The sequence below is a fragment of the Molothrus ater genome, chromosome 4 (assembly GCF_012460135.2).
Source record: "Molothrus ater isolate BHLD 08-10-18 breed brown headed cowbird chromosome 4, BPBGC_Mater_1.1, whole genome shotgun sequence".
In the NCBI taxonomy this organism is placed as follows: domain Eukaryota; kingdom Metazoa; phylum Chordata; class Aves; order Passeriformes; family Icteridae; genus Molothrus; species Molothrus ater.
The window spans coordinates 54,520,418-54,548,269 of NC_050481.2; the positions used below are offsets into that span (position 1 = coordinate 54,520,418).

General features: G+C 39.9%; 1 protein-coding gene across 1 annotated transcript in view; it reads left to right on the top strand.

The window, feature by feature from the left end:
- Positions 1-5,289: 5,289 nt before the first annotated feature.
- DHX15 (DEAH-box helicase 15) overlaps positions 5,290-27,852 on the top strand; it is a 50,322-nt gene continuing 27,759 nt past the window's right edge. The window contains exons 1-5 of the mRNA XM_036382763.2: positions 5,290-5,478; positions 11,071-11,419; positions 16,131-16,324; positions 17,464-17,623; positions 17,999-18,217. Coding sequence (XP_036238656.1) covers positions 5,411-5,478; positions 11,071-11,419; positions 16,131-16,324; positions 17,464-17,623; positions 17,999-18,217 — 990 coding nt within the window. The 5' untranslated portion in view covers positions 5,290-5,410. The remainder of the gene's footprint in view (positions 5,479-11,070; positions 11,420-16,130; positions 16,325-17,463; positions 17,624-17,998; positions 18,218-27,852) is intronic.

Here is a 27,852-nt window from a genome sequence, read left to right on the forward strand (position 1 = left end):
GATAAGAAGTTGTAAAAAGGGAGGTTATGCAGCTGCAGAAGTTTAAGTGCACTTTTAGTGTTTTCATCCACTGCTGAGGATTTTTCTGCAAGTGGACTTTTGGAAGAAAAAGACTTCATCATATGGGGAAAGAATAAGTAAGGTAATTTGTTAAAAATTGCACCCAGCTGGGCTAAGGTATGACTGTTAATGTTTAGGGTTTCTTACAGACCAGTTCCAGGATATGATGGATTTTTAGTGTGCTTAATTTTTTATGGCTATTATTTTGCAATTTAGTGTGGAACTAATTGTGAAAATAAGGATTAGTATTTACCACTTTAGATGTTAGTAGCCCATGAGGTACATGTTGTGAGATCATCTGTCTCACTGCTCATTAGCTTTTTTGTAATCTTAGCTTGTTGAAACTGTGAAAGCTCTATACAGATAGCAGGAACTAAGCAAATAAATTTCCTAATAATTTAGCACATGCTCAGAGTGAACACGTACCACTGGCAGTTCCAGCATGGCTAATCTTAGGCATGAATATGAATGTTTTACATATTGTATTTAAGACAGAACTTTTTTTAAAAATAGTGTTAAGGAGCTAATGCAATAATGAATAAGAAAGAGATCATTGTACTCAACACAAATTGAACAAAAAATGTATACTAATGTAGACATTTTCCCTTCTGCTGATATTTGTAAAAATTTGTAAAGAAAATACAAGAAAGAATCAGATCTTTGCAAAAGAAGTGCCAGCTGAAAAACTTGCATTGGGTTTTCTTTTAATATTCTAGCACAAGATTAAGCAACATGCTTGAAATTGTGATCTTGTCTGGCTTTAAACAGTTCTTTGTGAAATAGCTACTACTTCCTAAAAACACCTTATATTTAGGGATCTTCTCACAAGATTTCAGACTTGGCATAGATTTTAAGGAATTTAAAAGATAAACTGCCTTCACATGCAACATATTAACCTTTAGTTTCAGATGTTTCCAAATGCAGAAGTCATTAAACAATGCCACTTTAACCATGAAGACCTGGAAGTTATGAGAACAATGTGTGAATTCTGTGTAAATATAAATTAGACATGTAATATAATTTACTTGGAGGTGATGGTTTGCTTTTTCACTATTTCTTTGATTTCTCTTCAAAGCACATAATGAATACCTGCTCTTGCAGGGTTTCTCTGAGGGGATTAAAGATGATCATAAGGCCTCAACAGGTGACTGAGGGGCTTAGAACAGCAGCTGGTTGTCTACAATGTTTCCTTCTACAGAATGGAGCTTGTTTTAAAAAGTGATTTTTTACTCTAGTTAATGTTCTAGTAGATACAAAAGCTGCAATATTTCTCTTCCTCTCTCTTCTTCTTTATGAAACTTTACTGAAGTCATTCAGACCTTTCTGACCTGCAGATTCAGTCACAGTGGTGTGTTCTATATGGGATAATGTTTAATATCACTCACAAAATTCAGAAGCGTGTCTGTATGGCTGATAAAGTTTGCTGTCACTGCAATAGTGCTGTTGCCATGCTGTCTTCCTGCAGCACACTTCCCAGAGCAATTCAAAGTCCTGATTTATATATACTTGAAGTGTTGCAAAGTTTAGCTTCTGTAATTATAGAGAAGCTGCCTCTTTTCTTCACTGCAGAAATTGAGATCAGTTGATGCATTCATCTTCATATTTTTAATTTGAACGATGTGGAAGTCTGACTTTTTAAACATGCTCTGATTGTGGGTTCTTGTCTCAAGGATTCTTTCCCTGATGATATGACAGAACATGAGGATAATATCCATTTATTCACATGGGCTTGGTGGGGGAGAATAGAATGAGAGCTTGTCACATTTGCATTTAAGACTCCTGATAATTTTCTAAGGGTATTACCCATTTTTATACACATTTTATTACACATTTTTAAACAGCGATTTAAACAGCAATTGCAATTATAATTATAATAAGAATTTAATTTTAATATTTTAATTTAATTTCAGGAAATTTTTAAATATAATGTTTTGTATATCTATTAAAAATAGGAGTTACATGTGTTTTTAGAAAGGAAATGATTAAAAATAAAAAAAAAATGGCAGCACAAGTCTGTCCATGCATTGGGAGCATACATAGGCTGTAGCTTGGGGTCCTCTACCAGCCATATCATAAAAGAAATACATAATACACAGGTTTTAGGGCTCTAACACACATCTTTTAGAAGATTTAACCTTTCTTAGCTGTCTGTCTTAACACTCTACTCAGTATTATGGTTTCCATTGCAACAGAGGTTTGTGGTTTCTCTTCACCATCCCCTGTTAGAGCTTAAGCCAGTGAAGAAGGTGAGTTTTGCCTAAGAAGCTAGACTGCATAGATCTCATGTGCTTTACAGACTCTGTAATCTCTAGAAAGGGGTGAAGCAATTAGCCTCAGGCAATAATAACCTAAACTGTAACACTGTGACACCAGACTTCTCTGTCAGAAACCTCACACCACACAGGTGAGGGTTCCAGGGTCACTGAATCACAGCTGGTCTGAGACCCATGCTTATTCTTTAAGAGAGAAGGCAATGCACAATCAGGAAAAAAATATACATGATGTTATTCCCCTAAGCCATTGTTTCAGTTTTAAGTGTTAATGCTCCTTTCAACCCCAATAGCATAATAAATATGCCCGTGCCAAATGTAAAGAAATATTCACTGCAAGTTGGCTAACAGGATTCTGATACCAGTGATTTTAAAACTAGGGTAAGATGTAGCATTACAGTCCCTGGGTGGGCAAGGATAGGTTGGATTCAAATCTACACAGGGATAGCCAATCTACACACGCTCAGCCAAAGTCATTCAGCCCTAAATGCAGATGTATCATTGGCCAGAGAGCTGGAGGGTGCTAAGGCCTCACTGAATGACACGTGTAAGCCAGGGAAATTGGAGCTCCTCTAAAGGAGCTGTGGGAATAAACTTGAGGCTGTTTGTCACAAGGACCATTGAGTGTGTGTCGTCTCTGTCTCCAACCTGCACCTCCCATCATGCTGCAGTAAGAAACAGAGGGTAAAAGACTGGATAGTCAAATGGAAGCGCATACAAATGTGCTCTATTTCAGTAACCCAAGATTTTTACTTTTGTACATGGATATTAAAGACCTTGGGGGGGAAATAAAAACCTCTTTCTTAACAAATGCCTTTGAAAAGGCAGAAAATATGCTTAAATGTGCCCTATTTTACATATTCCTTTCATCCTTTAGGCTTTTGACGTAATGTTTATCACTTTGCCATTATGTCAATCTGTGCTTACCACTCTTCTTTTCTCTTGTCTCATATTTAGGCAGTGATCCTGCAAACACTTACCTACATGCTTAGTTTTGCTACTCCTTCCTTGTTAATCCCTTTGAAGTTAAAAGGATTATTTGCATTAGCAAAATAAGGCATGTGTGTGCTTCCAGGAGGAAGCTCTTATGTTGTAAACCCTTTGGGGTGGGACCAGATCAGTTATTATGCAGTCAGATAGCTCAAAGCACAGTTGCATGGAGGATGAGTTCAGAAGTTTGTGAAGTTAACAATTGTTAACAGAGTGAACTGGTTTGTGGGATATGCCTGGGGCATAGCACACAAGTGCTTGTTCACCCCAACTAGCACAAAATCTTCTCCTCTTTTCTGCATTTGTTTCTGAGCTGTAGCCTCAGATTTCATACCAGCTGAGACACCTGCTTTTTTCTTACCTCCTAAAGCAGAAAATTCCCTGATATTGGCCATAGGGTAACCTAAAGCAAGACCATAAGTAGATTTATGCTGGTGTGCACAGGGAGGAGAAATAAAGATCTGAAACACAGCTGGGAGTTCTCCACGCTCCCATTGTTGCACCCCTGCAGCCTTCTCAGAACCTCCAGCACTAGCTTCTCATCCCAACTAATGCATGTAATGCTTTTATATTCTTCCCATTCTTGCCACTTTCCAGGGAGACCTAGCCACTATTTTCTCCCCTCTTGAATGTGTCCTATTCAAGTACCCTATTTCAATGTACACTTGCTTTTGTTTAAGATAGACATAATTTAAAACTCACTTGGAAAGATATGTAGAAAGTCTTCCCTTAGCTGCATTCAGCCAATGCAGGTCTGTGTAGACTACCACAGCATAACAAGTAAGCTTGATATTTAGGATAGAGAGAATTACTCTGTAGTGTTTATCCTCTGGAAACCACTGACATAGATATTCCAATATTTTTTGTAGTATAACTTTAAAAATTTCTTCCAGCTTCACAGGAAAAGTTCAAACTCCAGTTTCCAGGAATATTTATTTTGGTTGATAACTCTAAGCAGAAAAATCTTATTTTATTACACTAACATCTAGAACTCCAGTAGAGCTGTGTGTGCCATTTTGTTATGTTATTTAAAACTAGGGAGAAAAATGTTCTTCTATTAAAGAAAATAACCTATGGATTTGTCTACATTAAATACTTTAATAACTGTATTAAAGTAATACCAACAAATCTTTGGAACTGGAATCTATGGGCAAAGCCCCACCTGCTGAGCTGGCTGTACTTGTGGAACAGGTCACTGCTGCTAGGTGATGTCTCCTGACTATTTTCATGTTTGTTAGCTGTGTGGAAGCACCCTTGCTCCGAGAGCCAGGCAGCAGGAGCCAGCGCTCATTCCAGCAGCTGAGCAAAGGGTGTAACCTCGAGCAGGACCGAAGAGGGACAGGGAGCGAGCACTGTGTGAGGCGCTGGAGTGTGATCAGAGAAGGGCAGAGAGCTTGTGAAAGGTCTGGAAGCCATGTCTTGTGAGGAACGGCCCGGGGAGCTGGGGCTGTTCTGCCTGGAGGAGCCTCAGGGGGAGCCCAATGGCTCCCTACAGGAGGCTGCAGCCCGGTGGCATCTGGTCTCTTCTGCTAGGGCCTGCAGCGAGACGGCCGGAGGAAATCGACTCAAGCTGAGACGAGGGAGATTCAGATTAGATATTAGAAAAAAATCTTCCAGTGTGAGGGTGCTCAGGCACTGGAATAAGCGGCCCATGGAGGTGGTGGAGTCACTATCCCCGGAGGCGTTCGAGGTGTTTGGGTCTGGCACCAGGTGATGTGACTGAGTAGTTACGGTGGTAGTGCTGGCTGGACGCTTGCACTGGATGACCTCAGGGCTCCTTTCCACCCCGGTGACGCTGCGATCCACCGATCCCGCCATGGGGGCTCTCCCGGCGCGCCCTCAGCCCGCTCCCCTCGCGCCGCCGCGGGAGCGCGCGCGGCGGGCGGGGCTCGCGCCCAGGGGAGGCTTTGGCCAACGGGCCCGCGCGCCAGCACCTCGCGCGCTCCCGGCGCTTCCTTCCGGCCGCCATTTTGTCGGCCGTGCCTCGCCGTGCCGCCGCTCGGGGAGGGAGCGCAGCGCGCCCGCCGCACCCGGACGGACCGACCGACCGCTAGCCAGACAGACAGATAGACCGACCGACCGCCATCGCCATGTCCAAGCGCCACCGCCTCGATCTGGGCGACGATTACAGCTCCAGCAAGAAACGCACCACTGACGGGTGAGGGGCGGCGCGGGCCGCGGCGAGGCAGGTGGGGGGGATCGCGGCGGCTCCCGCGCCATCCGCACCCCATCCCCGGCTCCGGCCGCCCTTCCGGGGCTGGAACTCGCCGGGGCGCGGGGTGGCCGCCGTGCGAGGCAGGGAGAGGCTGCAGCGGATCCGCTTCGGCCGAGCAGGCCCCGAGGTGTCGCGGCTCTCCGGAGCGCTGGGCCTGGCTCGGAATCGGGCGGCCCGGCGGGCGGGCCCCTCGGGGGGGCGGATGGTGGCGGAGCGGGCGGGCGGGAGAGCCTCGTGCGGCGGCGCCGGGAGGGGGCAGGGAGGGAGGAAGGCGCCGGCCCGGCCGCCTGGGCACGGGGCTGGGCTGGGCGCCCGTGGCGGGGGAGGCGCGCTGCTGGGCCCGCGGCCCCGCGCCACGCTTTGTTTGCGGTGCTTCGCCTTCATATTTGTGGTTCACCCTTCCCATTCCTTCTGCCACCTTTCTTTGTATTTGTTTGCTTGTTCTTTGGCTTGAAGGGTCTGGCAAAGGTGGGCCTAGAGGTGAGCACGAGGTTTGTGCAGCCCGTGTTGTTAGTGCCTGCACTGGTGGGAGCGTTGTTCCTTTGTTAACGTCTTGTACCCAGTCACCCTCGGTGGTGTGCTTGGCTTGGAGTAAGAATCGATGGTGAGGTGGGTTTTGAGGTAGGGGGCAAGGGAGTGTTTATTTTTTTCTTAGTTTTGCGAAGGTTGAAGTTTTAGGACCGTACTGCACACGCTTCAGCATATTTTTGTTGAGGTTAATGTAATTGCCGGAGCACAGACAATGCGCTGATGCTGTTCTTAAATTCAGCGTTGCTTTAGAGCTTTCTTTACGTATAATCTTTTCTTCTCTAGTTGCGCAGGAGGGGGAGGAAAGGCAGGCAGCTCTTAAAAGTAAATTTCTGAAGTTTCAAGGAGTACAAAGAAATGCAGTGTTTATTTGGCCTTCTTTATGGAGCGCAGGAGACTTCCGTGAATTAAACAATTGCTTAAGTCCATCAGCGTTGTTTTGGACTATTTATCTAAGAGAAATCCTTCAGGTCTCAAAGGTTATGATAACTCTAAGTCTAATATAGCAGTTAATATTCACTGACAAACAGCCTTTGCAAAACTTGCCTTTTTAAGGTAAGCTTATACAGCTTCAGTTTTTAGCCCGTAGAGTTTGATTCATTTTTCTCAGCTAAACAAAACAAGCGTTTATTATTCAACTCTTACTTCCTGTCTGTAGGATCATCATAATCACGTTCCTAAAAATATATCGAGCTATTTGCGTTAGTTAATGCATTTTTGTAGGATTTCCCAGCGATTGAAATAGTTCCTCTGAGTGTACAGAAATGCTGTACATACACAGTTTTTCTGTACATAGAGGCTTCTGTAAAATTATCAAGTGGTTATGTCAAAACGGGACGTTATTTAAACGTGGTAAAACTGTTCCAACTGGTTGTAAAGATAATCACAGGTCAGTAGTTCCTTGTTGGTGGGTTTTATAGTTTTGGTGTGGCTTTATTTGTCATTGTTTTTACTTATCATGAAAGTTATTCTGCGCTCTTAGTCCTACCAGTTTGTATGTACTGCAGTGAATTCCCACCGGTGTTAAACTAGAAGACATTGCCCTTTATGGCACCTAAAGACTGTGGAAATGTTGGTCTTGTGCCCCTTCTTTGTTTCCTCCTCTGCTGGTAAAAGCATTAAATGATATAGGACTGAGAAAAACTCACTATAAGCATAATTACTGAGCATGACTTTTTCTCAGATGACCTCCAATCTTAATTCACTTAGCACGAGTCATACTAATGCTACATGGTTGGTTTATTTTAGAGTAGTTTGGTTTTGCAGCTTATGCAAGGCCACAAGGAGGATGTGTGGAGTCTTGTTAAAAGCGTGTGTGTACCTGCTTTCCTGTGCTGAGAGAGCCTTTCTGCAGTTTGGGTGGTTGTGGAGCTGGATTAAGCTGGATGAGCTCCTTGCATGGTTACCACTTCACATTCAGCGCTTGCGTCCAAACTGGACTACGTGACAAATATGGAAGTTACTTCAAGCGAACCTGGATTTTTCAGTTCCTCTTTAATGGAGGCCTCTGTTAGTAGCTCTACATGGCAGCAGTGCCACATGAGCTCTACTTGGCCAACATGTTTGTAATTGTTGGTGTAACCTTAAACATCTGCATGACATCTGTTTTCTTCTAGACTTGGAGTATTGTCTGTGAAGTAAAAAAACATTTTGGAAAAATAGAAGTTGTAGGGAAGGTTTTTGGTTACAGTGTTTCTGTGAATTCTATACATACTATTTTAAAATACGTTAATTTCTTTTCAAATATATTTGAGTTGTGTAATGTCAGAGTTAGTGGTCTAGTGGGATGGATAATTCAGACTAATTGAATTTGGTTGACTTCTCTATAGAACAGAAATTCCTTTAGCTGTATTGCCTTTTTTGCATCAAATATTGCTGTGTTTAGTAATGGAGAAGAATACTAATGATCTCCTAGATGGGCTTAAACTTTCACTGTGATGATCAGTGTTTACCTTGAGTCCTTTTTTTTCTTTTTTATATGATTTCTAATCAAAAAAAGCATGCTTATTTAGTGATTGCTATAGAGCTTCTTTTGTTCATCTGTGTATGTTCATATACGTTGTTCATATGTGTGTGAATGTAGGGAAGTGAAAGCAAATAGCAGGCCAGACTTTTGCACTTAGAAGCAGAGCAAAAAATCCCAGCCCTTCTGATCACAAAGGCTGTTACAGGTTTCAGGTGTAAGACAAATGTGATTAAATTATTACTTTAGTGTAAATTTTTGTGTTTGAGTTCTGTTTTCTCTGTGCAATAATGAAAAAGCAGCTAAAATGTGACAGTTTATAAGTAAAGAACTGCCAAGCCACATTTTTAGAAAGTTAAGGAAATTAATATGGCAGCATAGCTGTCTTTGTTCTTTTTCCTTGTTGACCAGGGGATGTGTGTCTGCTAAGCTTCAGTAATAATGGAAGATTGGTAAACAGTTTCAGGGAAAGAAAGTGCTGCTGTGTAATTGTAAGTGTTAGAGAGTAAGTTTGAAGGCAAGTTGTATGTTGTGTCGTTTCTGTGGTAGGATCTGGTTGCCCCACTTCTCTTCTACTTTTTGAAAAAAGAAATAGACTCAACTCCATTAACACATAAATAGTTTTTACTTCTGAAATGTACATAGAGCTTGGTAGGTTTCCCTTCTGTTTGTACAGTATAAAAGCTGTAAGAGTTGAATGAAGAAACTGAGAAATGGAGGATTAATGGCACTTCCCATGATGGATTGTATTTGTAGTCCATTTAATTCACTGTTTGATTGTGAGGTATTTTTGTTTGTTTTAAGCCCGTGCTAGTAACTACCAACACAAAATAAGTGCTACAAGAGAGTGTTTAGGAGGCCAGATCAGAGATCCTGATCCAAGTTAAAATTATTGCAGGTGGGAAGGTTGGTTCTTCACAAGGCTGGTGAAATGCTTGTGCTGACACCTGGGAAGGGTAGGCAGCAGTGGGGATCTGTTCATTTTAGCTCTAGGGCTGCCTCAGGGGGGCTGAAGCTTGTGGGTAGGTACACTTGATGGTCTGTAATGCAGAAGCTGCTGACATGATACTGTTTAGGTAAATGGTTGTGGAATAGATTTTGTTGGTGTGGTTTATTTGCACTTTAACTGGAGATACCAGTGAAGGATATGTTTCCTTCAGAAACATATATATACAAAAGAAAACTGTAAAAAACCCAACCTGCACATTAGTAGTGTGACTTATTCTGCCTTTAGTGAAGTGTGTTGTTGAATTTTACCCTGGCTTTACCATTCTTGAATTGCTTTTATACCTTTATTTCTTTTTCCTGCCAGTGATGTTACTGTCTGCCCATGCACTTGTATGTCCTGGTACCTCTAGCTGTGTAGAAGGTGAACAGCTCATCAGCCAAGCCCAGAGCTTTGTTGCTGTCTGATAAATGCTATTAGACTCTTAGAGCTTTCTGAGCAGCATAATGGAGCCTAGTTCCTGGGGTAACTTCCTTATGGAGAATATGAACCTATTGGGTTCTGCACTATCTGCCTGGCGTTTTACAGCTTGTACAATATTTGACTGTGTTAGAAGTAATGCTAAAGCTAGAGTACTGAGAAGAAAAAAAAAGGCTGCATACATTACATTCATTTATACAGGAAGAGTAGTGGTAATGGTTTCCAAAGCACAGCACATTTAAATTAAAATTTATAGAATCAGTGCTAATATAATCTTGATTACTGCATCTTCTATAGGTCAGAATTTGGTATTATTTCAGTAGTTACATTTGAGTGCCAAATGCATGTTTAAAACAAAAAAGCTGTGGAGAGGAGTGTTGGCAAGAGTTTTCTTTGGACATGGTCTCTAGACCTGCCTGAGTCTTGGTGAAGAAGGAGGCAAGGTTTTGGTTTTTTGCTTAATATATCCTAGAAATGTCTTTGTGTACATTTACCATAAAACTGGTGTTGACTTAGTTTGTTTTGCCTTATTGATGGGATTTCAGTTAATGTACAAAAAGAGAGAAAGCTGAGGATGTCTTCAGTTTTGTAGGCAAAGATGCCATTAGTCTTTTTAACTGGATCTAGTTTAAAATGAAATTGATTGTTTTTGTAAAGCAGGGCTTGTTTCCAAGTCCTGAATTGGGAATTTTTAAAAAAAAGCTGTAAGTTTTGGGTCAAACTAAGGATTCTTTTGTAAGTTTGTTTGTAGCAAGAGTGGGATTATGTGCAGGAACAAGTACATGTACTTGCAGAATCAGAAACTCTCGAAAAGACTGAGGTCAGAGTTTGAGAATATTGTTTTTCTTTTGCACATGCAGTGAATTTTTCTACTTAATATTTGGAACAAATGCAAATACATAAATGCTGTTCAGGCGTGTGGTAGGAGGTGATACTGGAGAAGATACTGTGCAGCTTGATAGTGTTGGGTTAACAGTTGAACTCCATGATCTTAAGGCTCATTTCCAGCCTAGATTATTCTGATTCTGTGAACTGTAGTAGCTGGTTTTCAGTCTTAAGTTTCAGACTCAACAACCAAAGTTGATGAAGTCAGAATTTTGTGTAAGACTTGAAACAAAAATAAAGCTACAGAGTAATTGTGGAATAATGAAATCAAACTTTGCTTCCATGGCTTATTATCTTGAGTTAGTTTTTTTGAGTGGGTATAATTCCTTTGGTAGGTAGGCAAAAACACTAGTGTCCTCTTATTTTTCTGCAGCAGCAAGTAAGGATGGGGAGAGGTGAGATATCTACGCTGCACAGCTGATTCTTTATAATCATTAGATGAAGAGAGTTAAAACATTCATCTCTCCATGTGATAGCTTTATTCAGTCTTGCCTGTAATGAGAGGAGCTATTGCTGTGTTTAGGTACAATAAGTGTAGCTATGTCTATCTAGTGCTGAGTATGCATCATATGTACTGTTGTTACTCCTTGGTGCTTATCCTTCCAGGTAGCTGCCTCCAAGACTTTGAAGATTGGGGTTGGGCACCTTTAGGGTTGCTTTGTATTCAAATTCCTCCTCTGCATTTAAATATTCAAGTGTCTCATTTTCTCCTGTGTCTCTTAACCCATTTTAGGAAAGATCGGGACCGGGACAGGGACCGAGATGACCGTTCCAAGGATCGGGACAGGGACCGTGACAGAGATAGAGATCGTGACAGAGAGAGGGACAAGGAGAAAGATCTGCGACCTACATCCAACTCCACTTATTATGCATCTGCTGGGTTACCAGCTATAAAGCCAGCAATGATTCCACACAGTATTAACCCTTTCACAAATCTGCCACATACCCCACGATATTATGATATCCTGAAAAAAAGGCTACAACTTCCTGTCTGGGAATATAAGGAAAGATTTACGGATATTTTGGTTAGGCATCAGTCATTTGTGCTGGTTGGAGAGACTGGGTCTGGTAAAACAACACAGGTGAGTTCATATCTATATGATACTGCATTATTTTAAAGGTCATGGTTGTGTGTGAGAAATAAATTGTGTAAGAATACTTCACAAACTGTCAGCAAAACTAATGTGATGAATATTATGTTTGCTTAATGAGTGCAAAATGTGAAGAGAATTTTGCAGCTTCTTCCACTTCAAAAATCCAGTACTGTTTCCAGGCCCCAGCTTCCATTGACCTTATAATTGCTAGGTTTCTGGTAGAGGAAGATAGAGCTTTAATGGGAGGACAGATGTGTACTAATCCACAAACTGAAGTGGTGGTTCCAAATAATTTATTTAGCTGTCTGTGTAGATGGCAGCTACAAAGTATGAACTTGTTCATGTTTTATGAAACGTACTGCTACAGATAAAAGGAGTCGAAATGTCAGATACGGTTCTGACATCTGATTAGCTTTTAGTGATACTCAAACTTGAAAGGTAGAGTCTTGTGTTTCTTTGGTGCTGAAACCTCTCAGAGGTTGTAAAGCTTTTTAGTGCTGCAGTTGAAAATCACTTTTTTTTTTTTGGTAGACTGATGGCTTTAAAAGTCTTCCTCAGAACCAAAAGCAGTGATAACAGATGTGCAGAGCCTCCTTAGCCTTAAGAAAAATTTTGAGGACCAGTAAACAGGGAATATCTAATATACAAGGAACACCTGGGTATTTATAGCAGGGCAAACTTGTTCAAAACTATCCTCTAGTTTGCTGTTTAAAGTCTGTGTTGAAAACTAATGGAAAAGAGCTTTTTGTTCTGTAATCTGATAAAATCCTTTTATCTAGGCAGAAAATAAAAACAGAAGAATATTTTAGTCTTTTTAAAATGGATTATAGCTAGCTTTAAGTCGTACAGGCAGTAAACTTTTGGTCATACAAATTTGGATGTTGAGAAAATGTGAAGGGCATCGTATATTTAATATCTTTTAGAGCTGTACCTGAAATATCTAAAGTTACAGGACCTTGCCGCACATTCTAGGAACCAGTACAGAAAAATACATTTTCTGTATTTTTTTTAACTGTATAAGCCAGGACCAGGGCTGTATAGAATTCTTCAGAAAGGTTTGATTATGTAGTGATTTGGGAGGTGCAGTAGCCTGAATATTGTGTTAAAAAAATGGTGCTTACATTTATGAAAACAAGATTACTTGTTGTGTGATCTGAAAATGTGAAGATCTAAAGGTTGTATCAATGTCATTCCTCAGGCATAAAGCTTTTCCTGCATTATCTTACTACTTTAACCCTTAGTTTCTGAAAGGGTTTAACTAGTGTTACACATCTTTCCAAAAATGGGATTTTAGCTACCAGAAGCATGTAAGCTGTCTTGAAAGCTTCCCTGCTTCCTCTGAATTTGCTCTGTGAAGTTGCAGATACATTTTAAAACAATTGACAGCATCTCCCTAGGGACATACCGCTAAAAATTGCCCTGCTGCCACCTAATGAAAACTTCATTTTGCATATGGTAATGTCACATCATTTTTGTGGTCAATTGCTGTCTTAAAACCTGTTTGGGGATGATTGTTTTTCTTAAATTCATCAATCTGAGCAAGATGAATACTTCTCTGCAGTTAAGAAATCCTTTAATGCTCAAACTGCAGGTGTACATAAACTATTAATGTCAACTTCATACAAATAAAAGCAAGCAACATTTGAAAAATATATTTCCAAAATTAATATATTCTTTCATTGTGATAATAGAAGGCTATACAGTAGTAGATATGTTTTTGATAGTGAGCTGCTGCCTTTCAAGTCCCTTCGCTAATTATCTGCACCTCTCCTATTTAGACAGGTTGAGAGAGTTGGGATTGTTCAGCCTGGAGAAGAGAAGGCTCCAGGGAGGCCTTATTGTGGCCTTTCAGTACCTAAAGAGAACTAAAAAAAAACTGGAGAGTGACTTTTTACATGGGCAGATAGGGATAGGTCAAGGAGAAATTACTTTTAAACTGAGAGAGGGGAGATTTGGAGTAGGTGTTAGAAAATGTTTCAGTGTCAGAGTGGTAGAATGCTAATGTGGTTCCTGGAGAAGTTGGGGAGTGCCTCATCCCTGCAAGTGTTTAAAGCCAGGTTGGATGGGGCTTGTAGCAGGCTGGTCTTGTGGGTGGCATCCCTGGCCATTGCAGGGTGGTTGAAACCAGATGATCTTTAAGATTCCTTCCACCTGAAACCATTTTGTGATTCTGTGATTCTATGATTATGTGCATGTTTTTTCCCATTAGTATTGTAGAGCACCCAGGCTTGGAAATGCTTGGCTCAGACAATGGAAAAAACAGAAGATTAAACTTTTCTCACTTGTTTTACATATGCTTAAATCCCAAAGTACTGAAGAAGTATATTGGAAGCCAAGGCATTAATTTTCAGTTCTGTAGTGTTTGCAGTGCTTTGATTTGTAATTTAAACTTAACCTTCACAGTTAAGTGGTTTTTCTAAATACACTGGAAACAGGCTTGGTGGTGGAATGGGTGTGCCAGATTTCTCTTAGGAAGGAGTAATTACTTACTGTAGTTGCAGCATTCACTCTCTTTTAAATCTGGGATCATGTGTGTGGTTCTGGTATAATTTCACTTTGGTAAAGAGTATGGTAGAGTGCCATCTCCTTTGTGTATTGGTGTAACATAAGTGATGCCACTTCTTTAGCAGGGCTTCTTGGCCAAGTCCAGAAACAAGGTGATGTGGAATATAACTTAATTCTTGTCCTTTAGAGTGCAGGAGAACTGATACAGGTTCTCAAATAATGAAAATTCAGAGAATTCTACCATGTAACTTTTAACTGAGGAAGTTTTCAAGATGTTGGAGAGGCTCAAAAAAGCCAGAAAGGGCAGTGTTGTTCTGTCTCTTACTGTGCATTCCTTAGAATGATGATGTTCCTTTGGCTTTGAAGTACTGTTTAACAGTCCTTAGTCCATTCATCCTTGATCTTAGAGGCCACTGTATGTGTAGTCACTATCTCCTCATGTTTATGGAAGTCATATTTGAAAATCTCTGAGAAAGTCTTGAGATGAAATGGTGCTAAAGCCATTCCTCCTGCTTTTGGTACTGATAAAATGACCATTTTGTAAGGAGTCAGGGATTTTGATGATGGTATAGGGTGGGGTTTTTTCTGTCAGTGAGATTAACTTTAGTCTAGGTTTCATAATAACCAAATGAGAGTATATTCCCAGACATGAGTGAAGTAAAAATGCAGTATGGCACAGCCCTTTTCCCCAGTATTTGTATGTCTTTGAAAGCTGGACAGGAAAAATCTTTGGGTGCTTTTCTGTATCAGCTTAGCATAGGGAAGTTTGTGGTGCCCTTTTCTTTCATTTGACACCACTACTGAAGGTTTTGTTGCTTACTGGAAAATCACTTTTAAATTGGTTTTATTTCATGCTGCAGTGGCCTGGCAGACTTGCTGGTCCAAAATTTATTTCAGGACTTGCTCTAAGTCAAAAAGCTTCACCTAATATACTTACATACACTAATATACTTAGTTGAGCTGTTACTGGTGACTTGGGAAGCAGGGGAGGCATGTATATGTTACAAGATAGATTCCATGTTGCTGCTGTTAGTGTTCAAGAACTGCTATTAGTTCTAGTTTTGAATAGGATTTTCAAAAGTTTGGGTTCTTCACAGCAGTTTAGTAGGCTCCTGTCATATTTTGATTCTGTTTGCTTTATTCCTGTATTTATAGTGGAAGTATATTCTTCACTAAAAAATGCTTTAGATTACACTGACCTGCTTCTGGTTATGTCTTACTGTTGACTTATGTCCATTTTGCTGTGAAAATATAATAATGAAGAACTGACATTTTCCTGGTTTAAATTATACTGCTTTCTCTCTTATTCCTCACTGGAATTCCATGTATAAAGGGTATGTTTTCTTTTCCTCTTTGTGCTTTTAAGAATACTTGGAAAGTAATTACTAAGAACAAGTGGGGTTTTTTTGGTCTTTTGGTCTGTAGGCTTGCAACTAGTTTTGCCTGGAGATGTCTCCTCATAAAGTGTCACACTGAGAACACGTTGAGAATAATCTCCCTCAAACTGTTACTGACTATAGGAATTCTGAATAAATCTTATTTTGGATGATTCTTATTGTTTCCAGATTCCTAATAGGAGCAGAAAACTACAGACTGGCAAATAAAAGGAGTGCTAACACAGGAAGGAAAACATAGGGGTTTTATATCTGGTTGATGAAATTTCCAAAGAACAGTAATAAACCTAATGAACATAATTATCTGTTCATTCTATTTGTTGCACTTCTTGGCTAAGACAATTATTTATTACTAAAATAATTACTTTTGCTTAAAACATATTAATAAGGATTACTTTTTCAAGACACAAAATAAATTTTGCTTACTGTAGAACTTTAATTGTGCTGCTGATCTCAAATCTTGTGTATGTTAGGGCTAATTTCGGTTGCTCTGGAGCATGTTGGCTGCTGCTAAGTACCTGTAAAAGGTGTTGAGCTAACATGGGTAAAATGTACCTTGAACTTATGTATTTTCTTGATAACTTCAAAGGTAGTTATGTACATATTAACAAGAGTGTGCTTGATTTAGTGGCACTGAATCTAACTAACTAGTGTATCTCTAGTCTAGTCTCTCCTGCTTTGGCTGGTTTTGTGTTTGCAGTCGATGTCTCTGTGGAATTCTGACTTGGGATTCAGTCTAAAGGTTACAGATTCTGTGTGACCATTTGAAGTGCGTTGATCTCTGAATTTGTTCTTGCCAGATCCCTCAGTGGTGTGTTGACTACATGCGCTCGTTGCCTGGCCCGAAGAGGGGAGTGGCGTGTACCCAGCCACGGCGGGTGGCCGCCATGAGCGTGGCACAGCGCGTGGCTGATGAGATGGACGTCATGCTGGGCCAGGAGGTTGGCTACTCCATTCGCTTTGAGGATTGCAGCAGTGCTAAAACCATCCTGAAGTAAGTGTGACTGCTGTCAAGGTGTAACAGCATTCTTGGAGGTGGGGGAACGACAGGGTAATGAAGGATGAGAGCAAAGTTAGGAAAGGAGTAATAAGGGAGTGACTCTGTGGATTGGTGCTTTGTGTCTGAGTGGGAAAGACATGGGAGCTGTAGCATGAACTGAGAGAAATGAGAGGTATGAGGCATGAATAGAGTTGGAAATGATTCACTACTCCTCAAGAAGGCACTGCACCCTATAGAAATTAATTTTAAATGATCCATAAAGAAGGAGGTGATCTGAATAAATATTATTAAGGTGCTATTCATTATAAAGCCCTTCAGCATGCAGTTTCTCTTTGTTGTACATTCAGCTGATGGTTTATGTGTGGTATCTTCTAACAAGGGTGACACTCAGGTGTCTTCTGCTCTACTTCTGGTGAAGTTCAGTAGTTTATTTCAGTAAAGAGAACTTTCCGAAGATTCAAAACTGGCCTGTACCTGGCTCTGAGACAATTAGTCAGGAGTGTTTTACTTGTCAGCTGCTATAGATTCCTGTGCTACCGGGAAACCAGGTGCATTTAATACATCATTTGTAGATTACATTCAGAGTGCTCTGTTAAAAACATCACAGTGTGGTTCAAGGATCAATGCTTTTCTATCAAGAGATGACTTCTCTTTGGTAATACAAGTAATTGAAGGACTGGGCATAAAGATAATGTGGAAAAAAATGTAACAGTACCAGAAAAGCAAGAAGTGAACAGATGATCTGGAGACAGAAAAGGAGAACAATTGCAGAAACAGTGTATCTTGGATTTTAGATGGTGTTTTCCCCTTTCTTTTCCTGTTTCTTGAGCTCAGGTGTGGATGTCTGCCAGTAATACTCTACAAACTATTGTAAATGTTACTAAACCTTGTTTCCCCTTCCCCCCCCCTTTTTTTTTAAGGTTTCCCCCCATAATCCCAGATTCTACTTATACTCTATTTCTATTTGAAAACTTAAAATGGGCATGTTACAGTGCTGGAAGTAGTTTGCTGGTGTTAGTACATTTAAAAAGTTGATTAAAAGCTTAGTTCAAGCAACCTGGTGAATATGGAAGAGGATTCTGCATCAAACCTAATAAGCAGAGTGTGAGTTGGAATGGTTTCTGTTTGTTCAGGTATATGACTGATGGTATGCTGCTTCGTGAAGCAATGAACGATCCTTTGCTGGAGCGCTATGGTGTTATTATTCTTGATGAGGCCCATGAGAGGACACTGGCTACAGATATCTTGATGGGAGTTCTGAAGGAAGTTGTAAGACAAAGATCTGATCTGAAGGTCAGTAACAATGAAGTCCAACAAGCATCTCTGTTCTAGTTGCAGTCTTACTGGATAAAGTATCTGTGTGCTTACCATTAGCTGATTTTTATCATTGTTTTTTGATCTGTGATAATGTATGTTGGAAGGCTAACCCTAGGAAATTCTGAACCTGTTCTGTATTGAGGAAGCTCCTAGAAACAATACAATTGTAGCTTAACCTTATGTATTTGACTTGGAATTTTTTTGAATCTTTATAACAAGGGTGCTGTATTCAGGTAATAAGAGCATTCTTATGTCACAGTCAGCAGTTTACTTTCTTAAAATTACACGTTGCATGCGTAACATGTTACAAGTTCTAAATGTTGAGTAACTTTTTGTCCTCCAACTCTGCAGGTTATAGTTATGAGTGCTACTTTAGATGCTGGCAAGTTTCAGATCTATTTTGATAACTGTCCTCTTCTAACTATCCCGGGTCGCACCCATCCTGTGGAGATATTCTATACTCCAGAACCTGAAAGGGACTACCTTGAGGCTGCCATTCGAACAGTGATACAAATCCACATGTGTGAAGAAGAAGAAGGAGATCTCTTACTCTTTCTTACTGGACAAGAGGTATTTTCTTCTGTTTACTGTTCATTGTTCCATATAGAAACTGCTTCAAGTGACTTGTGTAGACTAAAAGAGTTTCCTTTTCTAGTTTATTGTTTGGATAACCTGAGGTTTACCTGCCATACACTTTAGGTCCTTTGACATTGTACATTTCTGTAATGTAAATGGTATGCAAGGCGTTTCTAAAATCAAAATGCTCATCAACTCAAGTACTTCAAAAGCAGAAACCCAGAGAATGAACCCTAGGTTTGTCCTGATGTGAACTCCCAAGATTGGGGTGCCTCAGAGCGTCCTTGGTTTTTATTGAAAAGATAATTCTGTTCACATCTGTACATGTATTGTACAACTTATCTGAAGAATAACCATTTGGTTCTGCTGCTTAGCTATCAGTAGTAGCTTTAATAAGAATGTTCAGGTTTTGGTTTTTTATCAATAACTTGCAGTGTTAGCCTGGAGACTTTATGTACCTGAAGTTCAGGGAGTTAGGTCTCAGAAATAGACTCTGCCCTGCAAAGGAGGATTGTATAGGAGTGCTTAAGCTAAACTGCATCAGGAAATGAGGATTTTCTGGAAATTTTAAATACTTTACTTGAAAAAACCTGGGGTGGTTTTTTTTTTAGTCCTGGTCTTTCTTTGAAGCTCTTTTTAGTGTCCGTATTGGTGAACTGAGATGGAGAAGAGGTTAAAAACCTGTAGGCATTTTGCAAGTTTGCTGGACTCAGTCAACCTGAATGTGTTTTTAGTAGGGGAAGTGCAGCTAGCAACAACATTTTTCAACTCATTCTTCTTTCAATTAGTACTCTTGAAGAAATACTTTTCAAGGGATGTGGAACATCTCAGTGTCTTTCTTATAAGCAAACCCAACCTTAACTATGCCAAGGGGGGATGTGGTACAAGTAACTTGTGATGCTAAAGGTACCCTGGTTTCTTGAGTAGACTTTCCAGCCATAAAGATGTGTTGCCTCTTGCATGAGTTATAAGACATTTGATTAAAGTGTCTTCTGGCAGGTCAGCTCCCTTAAAAAACCAAAGCAATGACTGTCACTATAAAAGCAAATATTCTGACTTTTACATTTGTGCTTCTTTGATTGAAGTATTGCTGTAAGTTCAAGTACAGGTAGGAAGAAGTACTTTCTGTGATAGTGGCCTTGAAACCTACCTGCTTGGTTTTAGTTTGAAGTTGTAGTTCAGACTAGCTGGGTACTTCAATGTGTGAATTAGTGAAACAGCTGTTGCAGAAGGGTGAAAATTGGTGGCAAGAGAAAGGAACACTACTGTCCTGCTATTTCAGCAGATTTTATTTTTCTAGCAAGATGCTAAATCAGGCTGGTCTTCGGCCTTTCACAAAGCACAAATACATGGCCTTCTGGTTTATGAATTACATGCTTGTTACATCATGTGCTATGTATTACTCTAAGTAACCTGTTAAAGAAGGCAAGGATGGCTGGATTTGCAAGAGCAATGTAACTGCAGGGCATAGGGTGAGTGTCTTCCTTTGGCAAATGGCTCTAGACTCCAGACCTGCCAGTGCTAGAGATGTACTCTGTTCTTTTGTATGAACAGGTTATTTGATTTTCATGGGGTTGATTTGCAGGACATCATGTATTATAAGCAAATTCTGAATAAAATGCTGCACACAGTACATGCTCATAACTGTATTTATATAATTGAGCATAAAAGCATCTAATGCTGTATTACCAAATCACTTTAAAACATGCCTTGGTAAGCTGGCATCCTGTGCTCTGGAGTCTAGAGTTGTCCATGTGTCAGTTGATGGTACTGCCCAGGGGCACTGGAGTTGACTCTGCCTGGACCTAATCTTAGTTTGGGTGGTCAGCATGAAATTCAAGTCTGGTTTAGCTTCTATAGTGAAGCCTAGAAATACTTTAGGCCTTTTGATTAATGACATTTTGGGGCCTCTGCTGAGCATCATAATAGAGTCTCTGTGTGTATCACTGTTGAATCTAACGTGGTGTGACGTGCTGTACTCTCAAGAATGGGAAAGTGTGCTCTAGGTACTATTACCACTATGTGCTTCAGGTTCATTAGGCTTAGTAGCTGGGCTAAAATTGATGTATGCTAAGCAGAAATGCTTTATAGTTCTTTTAGATGCTTCAAAACAGTATCAATAGAGTGCAGGATTATTTGTTTTACTTGCCAGAAAGGTGCATATACACAGCTAAATTAAATTATGGCAAAGGAACATGCTTTAGCTGAAATGCTGCAAGTGTGACTTGTTGAGAGTTTAAGATGCTGAAAATGAGGTGTAATTGCAGTGGCTTGTGATAGAATAGGGTTCCTTTTTGGCTACTGTCTTCTCATCCAAATGATTTTGAAGTAATTTCATATGGGAATTAAGATGGATAGCAGTTAATTAGTACGGATTAGTTAAGACATAGAGAAGATGATGAAACTTGGAGATAGTGAGGAAGATTCAGTGTTGTCATGCCCAGAAAATTAAAAGAAGCTTAAATGTGTTTGGAAACTAAAGGAATCTTAATTGTATTAGCCTGCTACTGGATGATGATAAAATTGTTGTTAATGGTGTAGAAACATGTGTTCAGTAAAAATTTCCTTCTTGAATCCTGAAAGGAGCAAAAGTCTGTTATTACATTGTATGAACTGCTTTTATTATTGGACATTAATAACAGAAGAGAATGTTTAAAAGCAAAATACACTAGGAATGAACATTTTGAAACAGGACTTGTCCTACAAGCTTTGTAAGGAGGAAAGCTCATTTGTAGATTTTTAAAACAAACAAGCCCTCTGTTATATCAAGAACATTTCAGTGTTTAATGCCAGTGTTCAAAAAAGATACAACCTGGTATATTGGGTTTTCATGGCCAAGCTTTGGTAGCAGGTGGCTTCTTTGAGGAGCTGGAAGCTAGAAGCTTCATCCATGTCCAGCAGAGTCAATCCCTGGCAGCTCCAAAGATGGATGTGCCACTGATCAAGGCTGAGCCAGTGGTGGTAATGTCTCTGTGATAACATGTTTAAGAAGGAAAAAAATACCCATCTGTATTGAGCAGTTGTAATTGCAGCCAGAGAAGAGTAAGTTGAGAACGTGTGAGAGGAACAACTCTGCAGACACCACGGTCAGTGCAGAAGGAGGGGGAGGAGGTACTCTGGGCACCAGAACTGGGATTATCCTGGAGCTTGTGGTGAAGCAGCTGTGTGTCCCTGCAGCCCATGGAGATCTATGATGAGTATGCAGAATCCACCTGCAGCTCATGGAAGACACCCATGCTGGAGCAGGTGGATGTCTGACAGGAGGCTGTGACCAGGTGAGGGCCTGTGGAGAGCAGAGCCCCCTCTGGAGCAGTCTGTCCTTGGCCATTCACCCGTGGAGAGTGACCCATGCTGCAGCGGCTGGCAGAGATCTGTTACTCACGAGATGGGCTCATGTCAGAGAAGTTAATGGAGAACTGTCTCCCGTGAGGGGATTTCATGTTGGAGCAGAAGGGCTCTTCTTCCTGAGAATCAAGAGAAATATCTTGTGATAAGCTGACCATAACCCCGATTCCCTGTCTCCCTGTGCTGCTGGGGGGGGGGGGGGGGGGCGGAAGGTGTTTTGAGGGTTTTCTTTTACTTCTCATTATCATGCTCTGATGTTGTTAGTAATAAATTCAGTTAATATCTCTAATCTGAGCCTGCTCTGCCTGTGGTGGTATTTGATGAGTGACCTCTCTGTCTTTATCTCAGTTCATGAACCCTTGTATTTTCTCTCCCCTGTCCAGCTGCAGAGGGGAGTGATAGAGAGGCTTGGGTGGGTGTCTGGCATCCAGCCAGCATCAGCCCACTACACCTGGATAGCTGTAAGCTAGGTTGCCTGTCATCAGTCACAGGCGAAATTGGAAACTGAGAGGCATTTTGTTTCACAAGAGAAAAGCATAATTACATTTCAGTCAACATGTCTTTCTTAGACAATAGGTGTTGTCAAACTTGTTCTCAGTCTTTAGGATTACAAGGTTGGTAGTCTAGTTGTGTAGATACACATTTGTTAAGCTTGCAGATCTGAGAGGCAACTGGTTTATTTCCTACTGGAGTTCTCCTAAAACAGTATTAGATTTTTACACTCCATTAAGATCAGTAATTCAAGAGTAGGTGTAACATACCTAAAGATGAAACTTGTGGGGTGGGAAAGACAGAAATAATGACACAGCCACTGTCTTACCTGTTCTGGTAACATGGGCATTTACAAATGCCAGTTGTATTCTCTGTCACCCTTTTTTTTATAAAGCCAAATGCATTGTTACACATTTATGAGGGAGTATCTAAGCTGCATTTGGAGATGTGAAGTACAGATCAGGAGTGTTCTTGATTGTTGATAAATATACTTAAAATTGTTGCTGTGAAGTTCAGTATTCTAGAAAAGCTTAAAATGATACTGGTAAAACTGGTGGTTTATAAAAGAGTTACAAAACATTTTTGATAGAAAGTTTAATAAATGAGGATTTATTTTAAAGGCACAATATTTTCATCACTGTGAGACTGGTTGAACTCTGTAATTACAAGAAAATAGAGACTTTCTTATGTGCTAATTGAAGTAAAAATTGACGACTCCTTTGGTGTCAGTGGTAGTGGTTGGGTGAGGTTAAAAGAGGACGACTGTGTGCTAAGAGTGAGCACAAGTTGTCCTGTTTAGATTCAAATAGGAAGTATTTGGGGAGTTGGGCAGCATGAACTGAAACAAGAGCAGTAATACTAATTTTCTTCAAATGCTGAAAGGAGGAAGGTGTTTTGGTCATCCTGTGAGATTCTTTGGGTGTACCAAATTACAAGGTCAGCTGAAGAAAGGGATTTTGCAATAATGTTCCCAAGGACCATGTTTACAAATTCATTGAATGCTATTTTGTATGCCAAATGCTCAAATTGTCCCATTGAATGTGCTTAAATGACATCACTAGTCACCATCTTTTTGTAGAAAGGGTTTATGTAAAGATGGGACACAGCTTTGACCTTATGATTGAATGGAGCCTGGCCAGCAGGTTCGCTGGCTGTTTGCATAGCCCACTCTGGCCTGTGAGTTAGAGGGCATGCTGGCAGTGGAATCACTTTAGTTTGGGGTAACTCATGGTCCCTCATTCAGTAACTACTGCTTACTATCAGTGTAATTTCACTGTACCTTCTCCATGGCAGCACGGATGAGTCTGGCACACAAACCGAAGGCAAGGATGGCTGGATTTGCAAGAGCAATGTAACTCAGCAACTTGAGGCCACAAATATTTTCAAAGGAGTGGCAAATGCTGAGGGGGCTGGGTTTGTTCAGCCTTAGGAAAAGAAGGCTCATCATGAGCCAGTATTTAAAGTGTGGCTACAACATACATGGAGACTCCCTTTTTACATGGACCCACATGAGAAGATGAGGGTAATGGATAAAAGTTAATCCTGATGAGATTGTGGTTAGACACAAGAGGAAAATTTTTCACAGTGGGAATAATCAACCATTGGAATAAAGTCCCAGGGGAAGTGGTGGCTTCCACAACATTGGACTTGTAGGATTCAGATGGATAGGGTGTTGGGCCGTCTTTCCTAGACTGTGTTTTTGACAAGACAGGTTGAATTAGATGATCCTTTAGGTTCCTTCCAGCCTCCTGTTCTGTGATTCTGTGAACTGCATTGCTGCTTGTCATTCTGGGTTTCTTTTAATGTTTGTGGGTTTTGGGGTTGTTTTTTTTTTTTTTGCCTGCCATTGAATGGAGCTTGTAATGGAGCTAGTAAGAATCACGTATTTTTTTCAGCACAAACTTGCTTCTTAAAGACATGGTGCACTAACTCAGTAAGATGTGCAACTGCTCCTAGAATATTTTTCTGTTCTTCATGGTCTCCAGTATGAACACCTTACTTTTGACTGCAAAAATGCTATCAGGAAAAGTAATGGAAGGGAATTTCTACTGAGCATTCAGCTTGAACATGTAATAAAGACTTCATTTTCAACAGCAGAAAAAAGTAATGTGCATAATAGGCAAAATCAGTCTCTTGTGTGATTAATTTTATACAGCTCCTTTTAGATGAACTGCTAATAATGCATTCAAATCCTTAGTTTTTGATGCAGAGCCAGGGTATGTTAGGTATTGAAGTAGTGAGATGATACAGAGCAGTGGAAATGTGTTATTGGAGGCAGCTGATAAGGTATTGGTTTGTGGTTCAATTACTTCCAGGTTTCTCTTTGCTATGTGTTTTGACACAGAGCCTGAGGAGCCAGGAACTGGCACAGACAGGCTTTAAAAGTCATACCTGGAAGATTTTTAGTAATAAAGCTTTTGTAAGTTGTATTTTCTTTAGGGAAAAAAAGTGAGTATTGATGAATATTACTTAGTAATACTTTGTTCAGGACATGAACAAAGTCCTGTTTGTGCTTTCAGTCTGGTAAGGATTTACTAGTATGCATCAAAGATGATGATGAGGTGAAGATGTAACCATTAGTCCTGTAAGTGGTACTCTTGAAGTTAAGCCACAGGAAAACTTAGGGTAGTCCGGGTTTCAGTCCTGGCATTCTGAGAGTTTAGGAGTCATTTGTTTTGTTAACAGGCTTCATATGCAAAAGTTTGCTTCTGGGCTGATGGACCTTTGCCTTTTTGGTGGACCTTTTCTAGCTGCTCAGAAAAAACACAGCTTCAGTGAGAGGAGTAAAAGTTGGTGAATCCAGGTGGTTTTGGGATTTTTTTAGGCACTAGCCATTAACCTGTCTTTTTTTTGGAAAAGTGATTCAAGATGGACTAAAATTCCTATCAGATTCAGGAGGCATAAAGTAACCTACTTAGTGTTCTGTAAAAATATTGATGGCTGCACTACTGTTACTTATAAATTGAAGGGAAACTGTGCACCCTGGTCTTTGTTTTCGAAACAATACAGTGCTAAGTATTGATTCTCATATGGACTTAGGTCTTGCACAAATGGAAGTTGACATTGAAATCTTGAAGCTTTTTGGGGTCTTAAAGTTGCTTACTGATACTTAAACTCCTGAATTAAATTCACCTAATTTGAGAGATATTCTAAATATTGCCTGTTGCCCACCAGCTATTTGAAAACAAAGCGCCTGCTCAGGTTTTTGTCTAGAATCAGTCTTAATCACGCACATTTGTTGGAAGGAACACCATTTCAATTAGCATAAATTTGATTTAATAATAATAATCTTGATAAAATTATTTCCAGATTGCTGGGTTTTTTTTTCTTTTTTAAGCTATTTTTACTTAGCTGTAAGTTCAAAATAAAAATTGTTTACTGTCACTTGGATGTTGATGTGGCTTTGTTTCTCCTGGTCGAAAAATACTCAACACCCCAGTACCTTGTTTGTCACTAGTACATATAAAAAGAAATAGATTCTCTTTACTGATTGTAGTTGTTTTGGAAGCTTTTCCAAGGTGTGGAAGAATGTTGAGGACTCCATGTTAATGTTCATAGTGTAGTACTGAGGGGTTCTTAACTGCTGCTTGATTCTAGTTTCCATAGTGTTGCAGCGTAACTAGAACTATTGCCTGTGTATTGTAAATTTATTTTGATGGGATCGAGAGCAAGTTTCTGGAAGCTTTAAAGTACTTGAGATGACTGTCTGGGACAAGTCTGATTACTGGGTTTTGTGAAGTACAGATGTGTTGTGACACTTGCAGCTTGAGAAAAATGGGCAAATGCTAGTGTAGTCTTTCCTCTTTTTGTGGCCTGCTTGTTTTTTACCTTTTGGTAGTCACCTTTTTTTAGCATGTGCATCAATGGACAAGTTCATTGAATATTATTTTACTGAGAAGTTTTCTCAAGTACTAGTCTGAAGAAGCCTTGTTTGTGAAGAACTAGGATCAATCTAGTAACTTCAGCATTGCTGATAGTCTGATGCTTTTTGTATGTTAAGCCTGTTCTCTTTAACTCTCAAGCAGGTCCTTGGTGCTGATGCACTGGGCATCATGGGTCCTTTTATCCTGTGTCTGTTCCTACTTCCTGTACCCCCTTACCCACTATCTCAGGTACTCAGTGTGGTAGTTCAGGGCTTTGAGGACTCTTTCAGACATAATCCAAATACAATCCAAGTTCACTCCACCTTGTTGTTCTGCCTGAGAAGTGTCTTCTTCTGTGCAGATTGTTGCAATAATCTTTATTCCAGGAAGGGGTTTTATAATGAATTTGTTTGGAGTAGATGGTCTGCAAATATTTCAAAGTGTATGGTTTGTTTGTTTTTAAGAAGCCTTTCATACTTGAATAAAGTGAGATGATTGAATTAGACTTACTGACTCTTTAAAGGATTAAATATAGGATTGTGCCTTCAACTATATGTGTCATATTTCTGGGTTTAGATATCTTCATGTGATGCAAACAAATCTTGAACACTCAAAGGTATCCTTAACTCTTTGAAACTATTATTGCTTCACATAATCCTTCTATCTTGTGTGCTTGGGGATACCAGTTTTGGTTATCATCTGTGTGTGGTTCTGCGTACAGTTAGAATCATAGAAAATCCTGAATTGGTATGCCAGTGCTTATCCAGTGCTGATTTGGCTTTTGCCATGCTTACATTAAATTGTATATACTGGTCAATACAGAACAAGTATTGTCTGTGCTTCTTTAAAACATACTCAATGCATTTGTGCTGAGAGTGTAAATGTCTCTTTAAAAACAAGTGAACGACCCAGATTTGGTGTAGATCTACCTGAATTTATGATTTCTAAAATGGAGATTGCTTTTGCCTTTCAAATCACTTTTAAAGCAGTCCTTTTACAGAACCTTCAGATTACCAGTTCTGTGTATTTGCTTTAGGGTCGAAAGTTTCACTTCAGCTTCAGGCTAGTGAATGTGGTAAGGGAGGTCTCTCCTCTTTTCTCAGAGAATGCTGTAGTAAATTTTTTTGCTTTTGTCTACCGTTGCTTTTTGTCATGACTTTATTCTCCCCTCCGTGGTTCAGAGTTGGTCAGCGTGTCTCTTAGTTACTCTAGTGAAGGCTCTGTTGGGATTTTTAAGTTAGAGGTAATGAATGGTGTTACTCATTAACCTAAATTTCTGTGCAATCCAACTTTACTTAGATCTTGTCATAACGATTGGTCACCTAGCTGGCTTAAATGTAGTAGTTTGAAAATGAAATGAACTTAGAACAATTGGGCTGTGGTGAACTGTTTTGTATGGTAAGCAGAAAATAGGCTAGAAAATACTATTGTAGAAAAAAGCATAAAACATCTTTCATCTTCAGAGAATTTCACTGACTTTTCTTAAGCTTAAATGGAATTTCACTTAATTCTAAAGTAAGATCTGAAGCCTAGGATTGAGAGGTTTGGTTTTGAGTTTCCATGTTTATACTGTAAAGGTGTTTGTTCTCATTAGGTACAATGAAGCAAATCTTCCATATAATTGCATTAGTGATACGTGACATTAAAGCTTAATTGGCTTATTTAAAATATCTTGCACATCAATTTCCTTCAGATTGTGAAAATTGAAAAGGTCATGAGTGCAGTTTAATATTCCAGGGTGAGAGATTTCAATTTTAGTACAATTTGTAGAGATTTAATTAGGAAACATGACTAAAAGAAAAAGGATGTTGAATGCAAATTATGCTGTTCATTAGAGTATAGAAGCTGAAACATCTTGAAGTATTGTGGAAATTTGATTGCAGATTCAGTAAGCACCTTGATTGATTTTTTATTTTTTAAAGTAGAAGT